Source organism: Hyperoodon ampullatus, assembly GCF_949752795.1.
Source record: "Hyperoodon ampullatus genome assembly, chromosome: 4".
Lineage (NCBI taxonomy): Eukaryota > Metazoa > Chordata > Mammalia > Artiodactyla > Ziphiidae > Hyperoodon > Hyperoodon ampullatus.
In genome coordinates this window covers 147,426,863-147,446,459 of record NC_136917.1, presented here as the reverse complement: position 1 = coordinate 147,446,459, position 19,597 = coordinate 147,426,863, and the positions used below count along the sequence as shown (strand labels likewise).

Genomic DNA, 19,597 nt, shown 5'->3' with positions numbered 1-19,597 from the left:
ATTCCACCTAATTCTCTAGACTTGTGGTTGGAAAGTATTTTAAGGAATGGGAGGGTATTTCAATTTAATATCTGTTTACCTAACAATCACTAGGAAATTGTACTTGGAAAGAAAGTAAAATTTATAATTGTTAAAATGAAATTTCAATGGCATCATTGTTTATTCTTTTCTGTCTTCTAAGAATTACTAAAAATGAATTTTCTTTTAACTTGGATGCACATTGATGTGGAAAAGATTCTATCAACCTGTCACTTCCCTTGCTTTAACTAGATTTTATTAAAATACAAGGCAAGGAAAGGAAGTTATGCTCTTATAATTACCACCCTAGTATCTTCTAATATGATTATGGCTCAGAGGAGGCAATGCGTTCCAAAGAATAATACCACAAATTATGTTTTTCAGAAATAGAGTGTAAAAAGACTTTTATTTCTTAAAAAAATCACAAAATGATAAAAAAGGACACAATTTAGAATAGCTAAAGTTTAAAAAGATTAAAAATACAAATTGTTGGTGATGATGTGGAAGAGTTAGAACTCTCATACTCTGTTGGTAGGATGTAAAATGGTACAACTACTTTGGAAAACCATTTGACAGTTTCTTGAAAAGTTCAACATACCTAACATACCATCTATCCATTCACTCATAGATATTAACCCAAGAAATTAAAATATATGTCTCAAAAAATCATATACACAAATGTTTATAGCATCTTTATTCAAATATCCCCAAACTAGAAATGATCCAAATGTCCTCCAACAAATGAATGGATAAAGATAATGAGATACATACATGTAATGAAATATTACTCAGCCATAAAAGAGAATGAAGTGCTGGCCAAGCAGCATGATGGATGCATCTGAAAACCATCATGCTGAATGAAAGAAGCCAGGTTCAAAGAAATTCATCCCCTATGACATTCCATTTATAGGAATTCTAGAAAATGCAAAAAGGAGAGTAGTGGTTGCCTGGGAATGGCAGGGATTGGCTGTGATGAGGCATGAGGAAACTTTTAGAGGTAATGGGAATATTCTGAATCTTGATTATAGTGGTGGTTCCTTGGGTGTGTATCTGTCAAAACTCCTCAAATTGTAAGCTTCCAATGGATGTAGTTTATTGTACTATATATATATAGTACAAAATATAGCTTTTTTATGATAAGCACTTGCCAAAAATGAGCCACTTCATTTTTAGCATTTGAGCCTTTACAAAAGTCCCTTTGCTGAACAATTCTCTCTCTTATCGTGGTCTGTGGCTCATCTAGATAAAACATGGCAATTTCTGGCAAGTGACTGTATTTTGTTTTGGAATGAGAATCTGGCTTTGAAGGTAAAGAATTTTTCCAATATATTAATGGACAGAGATATTCAGGGATACAAGTTTAGAGGAAATCTTTAGGGGATTGTCAGTCCACAGCCATAAGAATTTTTATTCTCTTACAAAATTACCTTTATTTTCTGTGACAGGTCTCATTTACTACCATTTCCCTTAAAAATAATTAATAATAATATATTACTAGTTAATTTGTGAAATGATAAAGCTGAAAAGTGCTTCTAATGTATTTTAATATATTACCCAGATAAGTAAAACTTCTATTTGACTCTGTCATGAAAGTAGTATTCACCATCTCAAGCTTTAGCACATAGCCCACTAAGTTAGCTATTATGTAATTTTATTATAATCTTCAAAGATATTTGTAATATACTTACTGAAATTTCTGAAAAATATTTTGAGAATATACCCTCTGGAACCTCTAAGTAAAAATTGCACCTCGGGAGATAACTGTCACTTTTATTGTATTTTTAAATATCTTCTTTCCTGGAGATTATCTGTTTTTCTAGTAGGATAGCACCAACTTGTATAAACTCAAGGAGGAAAATTTGCTTGATTCTTTTGTAGAGTGTTCCATTCAGGAATATCTTTTAAGTCATTTTTGTGTTCCAGCAGGCTGAGATCAGTTCTATACGGGAAAACAAAGACAGACTAAGTGACAGTACTACGGGTAAGATGAAGGGGCATTTTTGTTCCCTTGACAGATCTCTATTTCATGTTCCTCTAAGAGAGCAAAGGCCAAGCAGGGGTACCCTGTCTGGGGAAGTCGGAGAACCCAGGGTGCCACCCTAAGGCTGCCAACAGTGCACAGCCTGGTACTCTCTACTTCAGGGGGCTTTCACCTAGATTAAGGAGTCCCTGAGCTTGGGACTTGTGAAATATATCTCTGTTTTCATCTGTTCCTAATTTAGCATTAGTACTTCCTTCAATTATGAATATAGGCAATAAGCCCCAGTGGTATTAGCAGATCAGTGATTCTGACACCAAGAAAATTCACAGATAATATCATATCACCTCACCGTTATTACAGATACCTTGAAAGATCATTTACAGTATCTCTGCTAGAAATTATGGCAGTTATTAGACCTGCTTCCATATCTTGTTATTTGGTGTGTTACAAAGAAGGTCGCCAATTACTGTAAACTGTACATTCTATTTTTTTTTAACATCTTTATTGGAGCATAATTGCTTTACAATGGTGTGTCAGTTTCTGCTTTATCACAAAGTGAATCAGCTATACATATACATATATCCCCATATCCCCTCCCTCTTGCGTCTCCCTCCCACCCTCCCTATCCCACCCCTCTAGGTGGACACAAAGCACCGAGCTGATCTCCCTGTGCTATGCAGCTGCTTCCCACTAGCTATCTATTTTATATTTGGTAGTGTATATGTGTCAGTGCCACTCTCTCTCTTCGTCCCAGCTTCTTTCATGCATTTTAAAACATCGTTTTGAGATGAGGTCCATAGGCTGTAAGCTGCCAGCTAGCGGCCCTCCTTACAACTGAGCAGCAGGTTATTTCTTGAGGGGAGAGCCAACTGAACACCTCCACGGCTGCCACAATCTAACTTCTCTACTTTTGATTTTTAAAAGACACATACAAAGAGTGTTAATGAAATCACACACTATCATATTGTCTTCACCAAGACACGGTTTAATTCATTGTATCGAGTCCATCCTGTTGCTTTACCCTGTAAGAATGTAGGACGGTATATGCAGAATCAATTTGAAATGTAGAGTAGATTACTTCAAAGGCCCCTTTTTGCTCCAGCATTCAGTTTCTTAGTCTGTTATGTATTTCATATGTGTTTGGAGCCCTTAACTTACAGAATTTAGAAATATTAAGAAATATTCCTGGCAGAGAACAATGTTAATATAACTGAACAGTTGTTACATTGTATACTTTAAAAGCCATCCATCATGGCTTAGAAGTAATTTTTGTTGCTTAGAATTACCCTCATGCTCCCAATCCCCTGGTTCATTCCAAGCTGACCAGACTCTTTGTCAAGAACACTCATAAAGCTGTGGTTTAGGCACCAGACATGATTAGTAAGCATTTCTATGAAGAAATGTCATTTTGTATCCTTCCAAATTAAGATTAAAGTTTTCATCCTTGCATTAAATGGCTTGAGAAAATTTTTAAATAACAGTAGAAATTTGGATCAGTGCTATTCAGAGTGTGGTCTCTAAACTGTTGCCAGTCTAAAATAACTAAGGAGTTTAGAGCAGAAATTCATCCAGCCAAGCACACTGTTTTGTCCACCTGACAATTTTTTTTTCCATAGGAAGACTTTCTGGATGAAGGAAGCAGTACACTGAGTGACATTCTGGAGGACGTTTCTTGTCTTGTCTCAATGAGAACTTTGAGTAGCATAGCTTTAAATGTTATTTCAGCATGATAATCAGTAGAAGCTCAAATAGTTCTGGTTTACCAACAGTGTTTACTGTGGGATGCAGAGAAGGCTGTTTCATGCTGGGGTGGTCAGAGAATGCTTTAAGGAAGAGGCAGAATTTGCCATGAGTCTTGAAGGATGCCTAAGAGTTATCTAGCCAAAGAGGTGCTACAAGGGCAGTCATATGGATGAAGAATTAAAGAAGCAGCCTTGTGTTGAGAATATAGAGGATGTGATAGAAGCGTTGAATCTGATGAAAATGGGATACTAGAGAAAAACATCAGGAGTTATAAGCCTGAAAAAAAGTAGATTGGAGCCAGATCCTAGAGGCCTTAATCCAGATGAAGGAATTTGGAGGTTATTTTTAGCGGGAGAGCAATTAAAGCACTTGAACCAAAGGAATGACCCTATCAAAGTATGTTTTAGGAAGATTAGTCTGACAGTGTTGTTGGTACAGGCTACATTTTCACTAGAGGAGAGAGAGAGAGATTTGTTAGGAAGCCATTTGTAGAGTTACCAAGTATGGTGATGAAGTTTGAACTAGAGTGATGGATGTGGGAATAAGAAGTGAACCAGATTCCAGAGATCTTTCTGAAAGGATTCACAGAATGGGATGCATTAGGCATGAGAGGAACAAAAAAACAACCAAGGTGTGGCACTTGATTAAGTGAATGGAAAATGTGTGACCAAATCCATCAGTTTTCAGATGTGCTTATTTGTATCCAGGCACCTAGTATATGTGTTAGGGAAACGCCAGTAAGGAAACCCCAGTACCTGAGAATTGCTATTCATCTATCCAGCTGCAGGGGGCTTTCATTCATAGTCTGGACTAGGAAGAAGAACTGGATTGGGTAGAAAGTGAGTTTGTAAGAGACCAGAGAAATAACAGTTTAATTTTTTAAATATTATTTGAAATTGCCTGTCTCTTTTCCAAGGTGCTGATAGCTTATTGGATATAAGTTCTGAAGCTGACCAACAAGATCTTCTTGTCCTACTGCAAGCAAAAGTTGCTTCTCTTACCTTACACAATAAGGAATTACAAGATAAATTACAGGTAGGTAAATAGATTGCTAACACGGTCTATTCTGTAGGGTTCAAGCTATTGGGTTTTTCAGGGTTAGTCAGGTGATATTTTGTTTTAGACATAGACATTAGTTTCTTCTTTTTAAAATATAATTAGCCTTAAGCATTTTATAGTTTCAAATTATTTGTTTCTTGAGAGTTTATTCATTAACTATTTTTTTAAATTGGTAAATTATATATAATTATATACATAGTATGATATATATGACAATATATATACATATGTGTACACACACATATATATGATTAGTCAGTTATTCACTTAGTAAAGTTGATCATTTAGCAGATTTAAGAACTTGATAAGAAGTAGCTGTACTAAGCCCATTGTCCCTCTTGGCAACTACAATAATATGAGAAACAAAGGAAAAATTTGAGTCAGAGGCTCTTCAGCCAAAACAAATCTCACATTTTTAAAGTGGCACACATAATCTGTCCTAAGAGAGCACAGAAGACGCTTAGAGTCATTAGTCGGACTCTCGCGTCCCAGACCGTATTTTCTCACGGGGCAAGAGGACGCGTGCACAGCGTTCCTGCTGCTCTGCCACATGTAAGGTTTGGAATCGCTCTCTCGTTGCAGTTTCTTGCTCCTCTAACCTCACCTTTGGTGCCGTTTCATTCTTGCCTCTTTTTTCCAGGCCAAAACACCCAGGGAGGCAGAAGCAGACCTGAGCTTTGACTTTTACCATTCTGCTGAAACTGACTTGGCCCCATCCCCGGGCAAACCTAGTGAAACGCCTCCCCCAGACTCCAAACCATCTCCATCTGTCTTAACACATTCCTTGAGTAAATCCACTATCGACAGCGATGTCAGGATCCAGCAACTACAGGAGATGTTACACGACTTGCAGAAGAAATTGGAGAGCTCTGAAGCAGAGAGGAAAGAGCTGCAGGCCGAGCTCCAGGCCAGAAGGACAGAGCCGGTGTGCTTAAACAACTCGGAGATTTCAGAGAACGGCTCCGACCTCAGCCAGAAACTTAAGGAAACTCAGAGCAAGTACGAGGAAGCTATGAAAGAAGTCCTGAGTGTGCAGAAGCAGATGAAACTAGGCCTGGTCTCACCGGAAGGCATGGATACTGACTCAGGCCTCCGTGAGCTGAGGATCACCGAGGAGGAAGTAGACGTGCTAAAGCGGGATCTCCAGAACTCACTGGAAGAAAGTGAACGAAATAAAGGGAGAGTGAGAGAGTTGGAGGAAAAGCTGGTAGAGAGGGAGAAAGCGGTGGTTATGAAGCCACCTGGGGAAGAGTACGAGGAAATGAAAAGCTCATATTGCTCGGTGATTGAGAATATGAACAAGGAGAAGGCATTTTTGTTTGAGAAATACCAAGAGGCTCAAGAAGAAATCATGAAATTAAAAGATACACTGAAAAATCAGATGACCCAGGAGGCAGGTGATGAAGCTGGGGACATGAAAGAGGCCATGAACAGGATGATAGATGAACTCAACAAGCAGGTGAGTGAGCTGTCCCAGCTATACAAAGAGGCCCAGGCCGAGCTGGAGGATTACAGGAAGAGGAAATCTCTAGAAGACGTCACAGCTGAATATATCCATAAAGCAGAGCACGAGCAGCTGATGCAAGTGACCAACATATCCAGAGCGAAGGCTGAAGAGGCACTGTCTGAAATGAAGTCGCAGTATTCCAAAGTGCTGAATGAGCTGACCCAGCTCAAACAGTTGGTAGATGCACAGAGAGAGAACTCTGTGTCCATGGCGGAGCATCTGCAAGTGATAACCACGCTGCGGACCACTGCCAAAGAGATGGAGGAAAAAATAGGCAGTCTTAAAGAGCACCTTGCGAGCAAGGAAGGGGAGGTGGCAAAGCTGGAGAAACAACTCCTAGAGGAGAAGGCGGCCGTGACCGACGCGATGGTGCCCAGGTCTGCCTATGAGAAGCTCCAGTCGTCTTTGGAAAGCGAAGTGAGCGTGTTGGCCTCAAAATTAAAGGATTCCATGAAAGAGAAAGAAAAGGCCCATTCAGAGGTTGCCCAGATGAGAAGTGAGGTCTCACAAATGAAAAGGGAAAGGGAAAACATTCAGACTCTCTTGAAATCCAAAGAGCAGGAAGTAAATGAACTTCTGCAAAAATGCCAGGATGCTCAGGAGGAGCTTGCAGAAATGAAGAGAGATTCTGAAAGCTCTTCAAAACTGGAAGAGGATAAAGACAAGAAGGTTGGTGAGACTGTATTGCTGTTGAATTTCTAGCTAGTACGCTAGGACTTTCAACCTTCATTTACTGTGGTTAACATTTTTACCCTTTGTAAGCACTAACCTATTGTGAATGGTCAGAAGCTCCACACATGACTCCCTCTGTCCCCAAAGCCACATTAAGAATAGTAGGGTGGGCTTCCCTGGTGGCGCAGTGGTTGAGAGTCCGCCTGCCGATGCAGGGGACGCGGGTTCGTGCCCCGGTCCGGGAAGATCCCACATGCCGCAGAGCGGCTGGGCCCATGAGCCATGGCCGCTGAGCCTGCACGTCTGGAGCCTGTGCTCCGCAACGGGAGAGGCCACAGCAGTGAGAGGCCCACGTACCACACACACAAAAAAAAAAGAATAGTAGGGTGGACATTTATTTAAAAAAAAAAAAAACTCATCTTCTACTGCTTCCCTCATACCAAAGCATTTTCACATGTGTGGTACATGTTTTCCCTTTAGAAATTATTTTACAGAAGCCCTGCCAAGTGTCAGGGATCAGAAGTGAACCCACCAACTGAGAAGCATTTGTGACCCATCTTGAACTTCTACTCTGTTGGAATCCAGACAGATTCCTCTGTCATATGAAAACCCAATTACTCCCAGACTTGATATTGCTTCCCTAAACCCCACGAGCTTTCCTCTGAGTCAGTATAAAAACCCTCCCCAGGCCCCATTTTCAAAGGTGTACAGGATAATAAGGCAGGAAATGTGAGGGGTGGGTGATTCGAGATGGGCTGGGCCGGGAGGAAGGAGGAAAGTAAAGGGAAAAGTGGATGATGCTCCCGTGCCTGGATCTGCTCTGCATTCCCGGTCTCCTGGGTCAGATGTTCTGAACGGCATTCATTAGAGCATTTTTTATCTGTTATTCCTTCATTATAATGAATGTTTCAAAAAGAGCTCCTGAAGCCAAGAGACGGAGTGGAGGTGGGCGATGGTCTTCACTACGAGGCAAGATGCCCGAGCTACCAGGGTTTCTAAAACTTATTCCTGACTGCCCACGTCAGCAATATGGAGCAAGACCTAGCTGTCTGCAAATAAGGAATACCTGAAATCCTGTTTCTGATTTATTTTTTCAACCATCCCCCTTTTAAGGGTGAACGAAGGAAATCCATGTCACAGCTTTTGTTACCTTCAGGCCCCAAAACACAGTCTGTCATTGGGGGCTCTTGTCTGCATGGAATGGCCTTAGAGGGCTTTGTTTGGTTTGCCTGATTTTATCTGTTTTTATCTGATTTTATGTTTCATTTTATGGCTTTTCTTTTAAAAATAACAAAGGGATTGCTGCAGTCCCAGAGGCCAGGAGAGGCTGTGTTCCAGGTTGAGAAGTAGGTGGAGTCCTGCTTCTGCATCACGTTCTTGCCTAGTGATAGAGCTTTCTTTCTCGCCAGATAAACGAGATGTCGAAGGAAGTCGGCAAGTTGAAGGAGGCCCTGAACAGCCTCTCGCAGCTCTCCTACGCCACGGGCTCGTCCAAGAGGCAGAGCCAGCAGCTGGAGGCGCTGCAGCAGCAGGTCAAGCAGCTGCAGCACCAGCTGGCTGTGAGTGGGCGTTTCTGCGGCCCGGTGGGGGGTGTGGGGAGACAGCCGGGAGCCAGCGGGCAGATGCCCAGCCTGAAGGCGTGTTGCGCTTCAGCGAGCAGCTGACTACAGACTTCTGTGATAGAGGCCAGAGAGGGAGCGGATGGATTTCTCAGTCATTGCCTGCAGTGCGATGGGTAACATGTATCAGTGGGAAGGAAGGGAGGAGTCCACAGGACAGTGGGAGGAGTCCACAGGACAGTGGGAGGAGGCTTCTTGTTTGCTCTTCCACTTGCTTTTTACCCTTTCTCCATTTTTCTGCCATGGTAGTCACTGTCTCTGGCAGCGGTGAGAGCTGTTTCTTATTAGGGGCCAGGATCTCTGGTAGTTGTATGTCTACATGTCTGAAGCTGCTTCTTGGCCTCTCTCCTGATTTCACCCAGGAAAGCCCTTTCATGTCGGTATTCGTTTCCGATGGCTACTGTAATAGAGCAACATGAACTTGGTTTAAAACAACATGAACTTATTACTACGGTTCTCGAGATCCATACGTCCGAAGAAACCAGTTTCGCAAAAGTAAAGTCAAGGTGTCAGCAGGGCTGGCTCCTTCTCGAGGCTCTAGGGGAGAATCCATTTCCTTGCCTCTTCCAGCTTCTAGAGTTTGCCTGGATTCTTTGGCTCGTGGCCCCTTTCTCCATCCCCAATGCATATGACTCCAGCCTCTGATTCCGTCCTCCCATCTCCTCCTTCGCCTTTGACCTTCTTGCCTCCGTCTTATAGGACCCTGGTGGTTACATTTTAGATCCACCCAGATAATCAGGATAACCTTCCTTTCTATCTCAAGACCCTTAATCTGCAAGTCCCTTTTGCCTTATAGGTTACACTCCCAGGTTCTACGGATTAGGACGTGGGCATCTTTGGAGGGCTATTAGTCAGTCTATCACGGTGTCTGTAAAGTTTTAGTCATTGAGGGTATGTTACATTTTCCACGTGAAGGTTAGTCTGTCCTGGACTGTCTCTAGCTTCCATTTACAAACAGGACCTGGATTTTGTGATTTCTTCAGTACAGACTCAATACTGGTGAATTCAGGTTTCTACAGTCCTTACTCCGGCTGGCCACAAAGTACAAAACCGGCTTTTTTTGTGTCGCCAGCTCTACTAGAGCAGTGGAGGAGTAGTCAGGGAAGGAGAAGTTGCTCTTGACTGTGTTTTGCAGGTCATTTTTCTGATCAAGTGATTATCACAGACTTGTAGATAAAGTACTAATGATTTATACAGTCATTCTTACAGTTATTCTATAGGCGTTTAATGAGCTTTTATGTGTCAGTAATATACAAGGTGCTGATGATATAAAAATGAATAAGACACAGTCCCTGGCTTCATGGAACATATACTCAATATAATGGCTTACCATATACTCAGTGTAGTAAGCGTCCATTGATAGGTGCCCAACATGCTGTGGGCATAGAGAGGCAATGTGCTCACCCAATCTGGGTGAGTCTCTGAAGGCTTCCTGCAGGAGGCAATGCTTGTGCTGAACCTCAAAGAGATGAGTAGGAGGCAGCAGGGACTGGGATGTGGCATTTGGATGGCCCGTGGTAGCCATGGCAACCACAGTTCCAGTGGAGGGGTGGAGGAGTATGGATGGCTGAGGCTGGCTGCTGGAGAAGTGACTAAGGAGCTAGGTGTCTGCCGGGGCTGAAGACTCACAGCAGGAGGCAGGGGAAGCCTAAAGCAGGTTTGCTGCAAAGATGGGAGATGGTGGTGAGGGAGTGGGATGCTTTCAACTGAGATCTCAGAGGTAATGACTGAGGCAGGGCTCTGACCAGAAGAGCGGGTGGCTGGAAGGAGGGACAGGTCATGAAGCTGAGGTCGAGGGACTGAGAGGCCGGGGTGGTGGGTGGCTCATCCACGTGGATCCTGAAGTCAACCAAGTGATGACAGAAGCAGAACCGGAAAGGAAGACAGTGATCAGAAGACAAAGCTATAAATGATGGAGTGGAGGCAACCAAGAGGTGGGAGGAAACAGCACAGAGAGAGCTACCAAGCATACCTTCTACTGTCAGGAACTTCAAAGACTGAGGTTTCAAAGGGTTTCCTTGAATAGGAAGGACACCTCGTATCTGACACTGTTGGGGAGGAGGTGAGACTGGCTACTGATAGACTTCAGTAAATTTTTAAAGTGATCCATATATGATAGTCTCAATTTCCATCATGACGTAGACAGAAAGGCCTCTTCTTAGATGAGTTAAGAGCTGAGTTGAGATCCCTGAAATAGTCACTAGGAGGAATTGGAATTATAGCTCAACAAGGAGAAATAAAATCATTAACAGCTATGCTGAGGGACCATTTGAGGTTGGTGCCGTCACCCTGTTCACCTCCTTGGTACGCTGACAGCTAAATCATTGAATTCCCCAGGGATTATATACCACTTGCTATATAGAAGGTGATCGATAACTCTCTTTAAAAGAATAATTTTTTAAATTAATAAATATTTGGCCATTGTGTACGATAGAAAAGTTGGAAGATACAGAAAACTCTGGAAAAGCTACTATAAATTAAAACTGCCTATAATCCAGCCACTCAGAGACAATAACTTTTTGCATTTGACAAAGTAAATAGTTCCTTGCACTGTTTACTTTGTGCGAATATATCTATATTCTTTGCCTGAGTATGTATATATATTTTTAAACAAATTCGGGATTATCGTATCTACTTTTTACATGAATTTCCTTCTAGGGTTGACATACCAAGATATGAAACAGGTAGTTTTTTTCCCTAAGAATATTGACAAGCATTCCAAACTACACAATCCGCTGAGTCCACAGCAATTCTGAAAGCTTCCTGTGCTAGTTGGTGGAAGGAATCAGTAGGGTAGCGTTTGGCCGCAGCTTTCTCCTAGTTTTTTTGGGTTTTTTTTAAAGGTCTCCTAAGCTCTTGAACAATGTCAAATTGTCTCTTTCTAGGAGTGCAAGAAACAACACCAGGAAGTGATATCAGTTTACAGAATGCACCTTCTGTACGCTGTGCAGGTATGGTGTCTGGGGATCCTAAAGAGATACCACAGCAGGTCTTGCCCAAATGCCCATCATGAAACTAGTAGAGCAGATGGGAATTTGAGAAGACAGCTCTTCATTGGAAGGCTTTTTAAAACACCTTCTGCTTTGCTTTGGATTTTGTGTTGGGAGCCCCCATGCCCTGTTAACCAGGAGGAGCCCCCTTTGCTGGGAGCTGAAGGAGGGTGTGGGGGCAGCCCCCCATCAGGAGGAGGGGTCTGGGTGTTCCTTTCCGCGTTTGGTGATATTCTCAGAGCTATCCGTACCATCTCACTCCTGCAACTGTTGTTGGTGCTTTGGCTGGCTGGGCTCACATTTGCTACTGAGATGCCAGAAACCCTTTGCTGAGGAGTCTGGTAGGAGACCCAGCCTCCTCATCCTCCGGAGAAAAAAGAGCAGGGTCGGGTCTTTGACTCAGTTCCTTCTAGAAATGTGGGACATTCAACATTTCCTTGAAGATCGGGGTGGGAGGGCAGTGGGAAGCCAAGGGCTCATCCCAGCCAGCCATCTCACTCCCCAGGTGAGGCAGTGCCAGGATTTAGGATCTGAGTGTTGTTTTGTTTTGGTTTGGTTTACACCTTTTTGATGTTATTTTTTCTAACGAGTGTTTTAGTTTTTCAGTGTTCAGCCTCCCCTCTACCTCTGTTGTTTTCTGCCTTTTGAAGTTCCTGTGGGGCAACAGCCTCTGCCCTTCATTCACCTCCTTCCTCACTCCCCCATGGTCCTGTGTGATTTGTGTCCAAGTCATGATATCATAGGTTATTCTAATGAGTGTCTTTTGTTGGCATTTCCTAGGGCCAGATGGATGAAGATGTCCAAAAAGTACTGAAGCAAATCCTCACCATGTGTAAGAACCAGTCCCAGAAGAAGTAAAGTGGATTCCTTGGCAGGACACTGGCCCCTTGTTGTCCACCTTTTGTTAGATCCGGAGTTGCTGGCAACCACTGCCATTGTTCTCATTCGTGGTATCACTGTGACCCTTGTAATAGAGCTTCTTCCCTTTCCAGAGGCTTCTTTCTGAGGATGGGTCCCAGGAGAAGACTGTCCTCCTCAGAACCGCTTAGAAACTTTGAAGCAGCAGAGGTGAAAGATGCCGTCATCCCTTCTGATTCCAGAGCTGGGATCGTCCACGCTGGTGGCAGGCATCCTCCTTGGTACCTGCCCAGCTGAGGGACTTCATCACTGAGTGACACATCGATGCTCCACGCAGCCGTGCTTCCGTTCCTACACTCAGGCTGTGCCGTTCAGCACAGCAGTGTTCTTTTTGCCTTTGGTTTCCTATCCCCCAAACATGACTTAATTTCTAAGCAAATTAGTATGGCACTAGTTATGAGCTGCATGCTTTAGACCCTTTATCATGATATCTTGTGGATTTAAAAATGCTAATTCCATCTTTTTTTTCCCCATCTGCCTTATATTTCTCACCACCCTGCTTATCAATCTTATAGTTTGATGAGCACTGTTAACTTAAATATGAAGTTTCAAAACACAAGCAAATCGTCCTTAAAAGTTCTTTTTAAGTAAATTGCTGACATATTGCAAATTTTCTATGCAAACTTGCCTCCTGCTGTTTGTTATGCACGAAGCTCAGGAAATCCAAACATTTGTGTTCAACAAGGGATAGTAAATTGCGTGTTTACAGCCAAAAGAAATGCCTCATAGTTTTTAACCTCAATTTTTTTAAAGTGTTTTTTTCCTCTACAATATTTTTATTGGCTCTTAAAGATGTTTTCATATCTAAATCCGTAAGTAAGTGAAATTTACATTAGACTATATCAGCAAAATATTTTTTAGGTAATCATGTTTAAGACTTTAAAAAGTATATAACTTTTTCCTCCAGGTTTTCAGCTATAGCAGGAGGTGGTTCTGTATTCCAGCCTCAAAATGAGCTGCCACCGACACCCCTAGACTTCCTGCCATCGTGTTCTCAGAACTGTAGCACGTCTCTGAATATAGTAAATCCTCTTTTACCCACTGAATATTTTTGAATGCCCCACTCTACCAGCACCTGTAAATTATCTCTAGAAGGGCTGTTAGTACCAACGAGTTTTTCAACTTTGAAGCAAAAAGTCCTGGTAAACATTATGGTGCCTAGCTGAGGTCTTGGGAGAAAACATTCCTGTTCACTTTACTTTCAGGTTAACTTGCTTGCAGCTTCCCTTACAGCCTTGATCTTATTGAGAGATGTAAACTGAATTATGGAAATCTCTCAAGTATAGAACTGAAAGCATAGACCAGCTCCGACAGGGCCGCCCGGGCTCAGAGGCCACTTGGTAGCACTGTGTTGGATGAGGACCAACGACAGCGAAGCAACACCCGCTTTCGAGCCTGGTGTTACCTTTCTTAAGCTGTTTATAGTTTGGCAATTTCGAACAGGCTCCAAAGAAAACTGTGAAAGGACTTTCTGTCACAGCACTTAAGAAAACACAAGACCATCCCCCTCCCAGCTCCACACAGAAATGCTGCAGAGTGTAAAACTTGAGACATTTTGTAGGACGCCTGACAAAGTGTAGCCTTTTATCTTGTTTCAGGATGCATATTTATTACAAGTACTCTGGTTAAATATTGAAAAGTTACATGCTGTAGTTTAGCATTTTGCCTTTGTAATTTACAGAAAGTATTGCAGAAAATAAACTTTTGTTTCATTTTGCATCTCTGTTGTTGATTTGGGGCACCTTTGTAAGCACGCCTGTACAGCTTCTGGAGTTCAGCTAACTAGCATTTCGGGGCAAAGGTTTTTATATCCTGTGTTGTGCTCCACCGGTGGCCGTTGTCCACAGTCTCTCACACAGTGTGTCATATCATTTCGTCCCCTAGCTCCTGGGGTCAGCTTGAACTCTACCCCAAGCAACACGCACTTTTGGGCACTTGTATCACAGTTCTTTCATTTAAAATTGCCTCTCAGTTGATCTGTAGTCTTTTTTTTTTAACTATTTAAAAGCTTCCATTAGATTTTTTTTTCTCTTTTTTACTTTGCTTTTTTGCAAAAGTAATACATACACATGTTTTTTCTTACATTATCCTATCACATTACAAGGTTAATTCATTCCTGAAAAAAACTCTTGTAGGGTGAATTCTTCCAGGTTGAAAGCATAATTAAAACACCAGATGACAATGAAATGGGTGCAATTATTTAAGTAGCTAACATGGTTCTTCGTAACACAGCATAATGAGGCCATCTCCCTTCATTAAGGCTGTTTCCCTTGCTAACAATACGATTCTACTGCCTCACTCTCAGCTCCTGTTGCCAAGGCATACCATACATACTCAGCTGAACCCTTCCTCACGCCCCACCTCTGGGAAGAAAGAGGACAAAAGATATCAATGAAAATAATGCAAATAGTGTCTGAAGTTATTACTATTTTAAATTATTGAGTGTGCACCCTGAAAGGAGAACTCACCTCAAGAGAGGCCAGCCATTCAACTCAGAAGATGATTTTTTTTTTTTTTTTGCCATGCCTCCCAGCATGCGGGATCTTAATTCCCATACCAGGGATCGAACCTGCGCCCCCTGCAGTGTAAGTGTGGAGTCTTAACCACTGGGCCACCAGGGAAGTCCCAGAAGATGATTTCTTGGTGACACTCAAATGAGCACTTAACCTAGATAAATCCAAACCAGACTTCTTAAATGGAAAGAATTGCCTCATATGCCAAAGGCAGGGTCTGAAAAACTGTCATCCTGCAGCAGTGGTTATATATCACGGGATATAACTGTAGGATAAATGAGATAAACTGAAAATAAATATCTCCTCCTGATTCTTAGTTTACCACCCCAGAAGCAACAGCTGTTAAGTTTCTTGAATGACCTAAGACATTCTATATGTACATGTAAACATGCATTTTATTTTCCCCTTTAAAAATAGAAACTTCTGGACCATACTTTTTCCACTTAAAATATCCTGGAGATAGTTCTTTGTCAGGACACCCATCCTTTTTTTTTTTTTTTTTTTTTTTAATGCTGTACGCAGGCCTCTAGCCGCTGCAGCCTCTCCCGCCGCGGAGCACAGGTCCTGGATGCGCAGGCCCAGCGGCCACGGCCCACGGGCCCAGCCGCTCCACGGCACGCGGGATCCCCCTGGACTGGGGCACGAACCCGCGCCCCCAGCACCGGCAGGTGGACTCCCAACCACTGCGCCACAAGGGAAGCCCCACACATCCTTTTTAACTGCTGCATAATGTTTCATATTATGTGCTTTTTTTTTTAAAAACTAACTCCTCATAGATGGGCCATTAATCTACTTCCAGTATTTTACAGCCCTAAAAATGATGTGATGACTATGCTATGTATGCATATGTGTGAGGATCATTTGGATAATTTTCAAATTGCCCATTTTCACACTAGCTTCCATCATGTGATATAGGAATGCAGAGGATAAAAGTAGAATAGCATATGGGTCATCACAGTGGGTGAGCAAGAATGGCCTTTTTCTTCACATTGGTTACATAAGAGTCATCAACTTGTTTTTCTTACATAAACTTTCAGACTGATTCCAAAGCCTTTAATAATTAAACCCACCCATCTTAAGATAAACACATGATATGCCATGTGGGGAAAATGCTCCCAGAACATGTTCATGCACAACCTTTTGCCATGTGGCATGACTGTGGAATGCTGGGTGCTGACAGCAGTAGAAACCATCCAGCAAAGATGGGGGTGATGCAAGGTTTGAAAGGCAGACTGCAAGGCAAAGAGTGAGCCAGAAAAAGTAACAGACGGAGGCACTCACAGGAGCAATTTCTGTTCACCTGTTCAGGGCAGAGAACTGTCCAGCATTCGGGGAGTGTGTGGCATATTTGTGAAACAAAGGACAAAAGCTCAACTATGACGGTCGCCATAATTCGGCCATGGGGGCTGGTTGAGGGAGCAATCAAAGTGGGTTCCAGGAGATGGAAATCCCCAAGAGATGGAGGTGAGTAGAAGAGAAGGAAAGAGACATTTCTGTGCAGTCGGTATAAATCAAGCCCTAAAAATGTGAAGAAACAATATTTCAAGAACGGTGACCGGATGTACCAGATTATTAGTGGAGGATGTAGAGGGGGAGGGAGCAGGATGCAGCCAAATAATGTAAGCTTTTAACAAAGGAGCGGGGGAGTGAGGGTTACCTATCTGTCACCTTCAGGTGTTTTTAAACCTATACTTTTATTTTTTTTTTCAAAAAAACCTTCTTGAGGAAACATTATTGAGATCAATACTTCAGTTTCAAAATCACAGTAAAAATGGAGAGTTTGTTGTTCCAGTTGTGAATTTTTCAAAGTTTAGGAAAAATTTTAAACAAAACTTGAAAAGATTTTACACTGAACACTCATGCGCTCATCACCTAGAGTCAAGCATTAACATTTTACTAGACTTGCTTTGTATGCATGTCTATCCACTTATCTATCCCAATTTCCATCCATTAGTCTATGTTTCTTTTTGAGACATTTTAAAATAAGTACAGAACATCCACACAGGCTACCCTGAAAATTTCAGTATACATAGCATTAACTAGGTTTTAGTATTTGTTTGAAATTATGTCTAGGTAAAATTTACATAACAATGAAATGCATAAATATTAAGTGTACCATAAGTTTTGACGAGTAAGTATGTCTGGGCAACAAACCTTATCAAGGGATAGAACGTTACCATTAGTCCAGAACATCCTCTCATCCTCCTTCCTTAAAATTAGCAAAGCCTGAAGGTATATGGGACAAAATTCAGGAGAAACAAGGCACACACTTCCAGGTGCCCTCTTCCAGTGGAGTTACATGGATATAGCTAATTGTCCCAGCAGTGATGTGTGACAACACTTTGGTAGTCTGGCCAGTCAGATTAGCCCACCCAAGCCTGGGTATCCAGGACTTTATTGGGGAACTATCATGAAGGCTGAAGTACCTGCATATCAATTTCAGCTATTCAGATTCCAGACCCCCCAGAGCAAAGACATGCATTCATCATACATCACATTTTTAAGAATGAACTATTTAATCGGATTTGTACCACTTGGCCCCAAATGTCAAGCATACAAAAATGTTCTTCTCAGAATATTCTAATGGATCAGAACTCATTTCCCAGGAGCCAGTCTGAGGCCATTCCTGAAGATAGGCATTTGTAATGAATATGCAAGTTTTGAGCAACCCAGACATGTAAATTAATCCTTTAAACCTATACATTTAAATCAAGTTAAACACTCTGGTAGGCAGAATAACACTCCCCCAAAGAGGCTCATGTCCTAATTCCCTGGAATTTAAATAGTTTATGTTATATGGCAAAAGGAGAATAAAGTCCGCAGGTAGAATTAAAGTTGTTATTCAGCTGACCTTAAAACAAGGAGATTACCCTGGGTTACCCTGGTAAGGCCTGATGTAATCAAAAGGGTCTTTTAAAGCAGGAGAAGGAGTCAGAGATTTAAAGATGCTACACTGCTGGCTCAGAAGATGGAAGAAGAGCCATGAACCAAGGAAGGCAGGTGGTTTCTAGAAGCTGGAAAAGGCAAGAAAACAATTCTCCCCGAGAGCCTCTAGAAAGAACCGGTCTTGCTGACACCTGATCTCTAGGCCAGTGATGGTCATTGCAGACTTCTGACCTCCAGGACGAGGACATAATAAATTCTTGTTGTTTTAAGCTGCTAAGTTTGTGACGACATGTTACAGCAGCAATAGGAAACCAATATACACAGAGAAGCCAGAATCTCTACTAATGGAGAGTTCCTGAAGGTTACTCAGTTTATTAAGTGTTATTGAACACTAGTAATAAGCCAGGCACCATGCTGAATGCTAAAGGCTCAGTGGTGGATATAAATCTCCTGCTCACAAGAGCCTCACATCTGGTCAGACAGGGCCTGCCACCTAGCAGATACTCAGTATTCACTGGGTGGGTGGGTAGGTGGAGATTTAGATGGATGGATTGCCCATAAGGCCCTGCATCACCTCCTCTTCTGCTGACCCACTCTCCTGTCTCTCTTTTCATTCTTAATTGAAACTTTTTCTGTTCTTGAACCCATTAAATTTGCTCCTGCCTCAGAGCTTTTGCACTTGCTATTAACATCTTACAATGCTCTTCTCAACATTTGTGTCATTTGCTCCCTTATTCCCTTGTGGTCTCTGCTCAATGTTACCTTGTCAGAGAAGCCCTTCTTAACTACACTGTATAAGCCAGTATACCACTCCCCACATCCACATCACTTTCTAGATCCCTTGCCTGACTTTATTTTTCTCCATATAATTTGTTACTTCCATGTCAGGTGGTTCATCCCTTTCCCAAAGCTGGGCCCCTTAGCAGGGGCCTGAGACTGGCTGGAGGAAGAGGCTTTCTCCTGATTCACACAAAGTTGCTGCCTATTCCCTAAGCCACCTGCCTTTTGCTAACTTGCAGAGATGTCATATTGTTTACTAGCAGCCCTGGTAGAATAGAAGCTCTAGGAGAGTGAAATCTTTGTTGCTTTGTTCGCTGTTGCTTTCCCTAATGCTTAGAAAGAACAGTGTCAGGCACATAGCAGGTATTCAATAGGTATTTTTCCTTGGATGGATGGACAGATGCATGGAAAAACTCAAAAGTAAATGGAGTGCCACTCCATTTGTGAGTGTCTCTATGAAACTGTGGATGGGATACCGTGGGAGCTCAGAAAGAAGGTATCTAACCCTGCCTTGAGAGGCTGGAAAATGTGTTTTAAGAAATTACACAGTCCAGGGACTTCCCTGGTGGTGCAGTGGTTAAGAACCCTCCTGCCAATGCAGGGGACACGGGTTCAAGCCCTGGTCCGGGAAGATCCCACGTGCCGCAGAGCAACTAAGCCTGTGTGCCACAACTACTAAGCCTGCGCTCTAGAGCCCATGAGCCACAACTACTGAAGCCTGAGCGCCTAGAGCCCGTGCTCTGCAACAAGAGAAGCCACTGCAGTGAGAAGCCCACGCACCACAAGGAAGAGTAGCCCTTGCTCACCACAACTAGAGAAAGCCCGTGCACAGCAACGAAGACCCAACATAGCCAAAAAAAAAGGAAAAGAAAGAAAAAAAGAAATCACACAGTCCAAGAGAAAGTTTGTTT

The 19,597-nt window shown here is 42.4% G+C and overlaps 1 protein-coding gene across 2 annotated transcripts in view; it reads left to right on the top strand.

Moving 5' to 3' along the window:
• Positions 1-12,447, top strand: part of RAI14 (retinoic acid induced 14) — a gene marked incomplete at both ends in the record, with an annotated part of 116,607 nt that extends 104,160 nt beyond the window's left edge. For both annotated transcript variants that reach the window (XM_079703112.1, XM_079703111.1), the window contains 6 exons: positions 1,945-1,999; positions 4,659-4,777; positions 5,442-6,977; positions 8,390-8,539; positions 11,485-11,550; positions 12,370-12,447. In XM_079703112.1, the coding sequence (XP_079559238.1) occupies positions 1,945-1,999; positions 4,659-4,777; positions 5,442-6,977; positions 8,390-8,539; positions 11,485-11,550; positions 12,370-12,447 (2,004 nt within the window). The remainder of the gene's footprint in view (positions 1-1,944; positions 2,000-4,658; positions 4,778-5,441; positions 6,978-8,389; positions 8,540-11,484; positions 11,551-12,369) is intronic.
• Between the last annotated feature and the right edge of the window lie 7,150 nt (positions 12,448-19,597).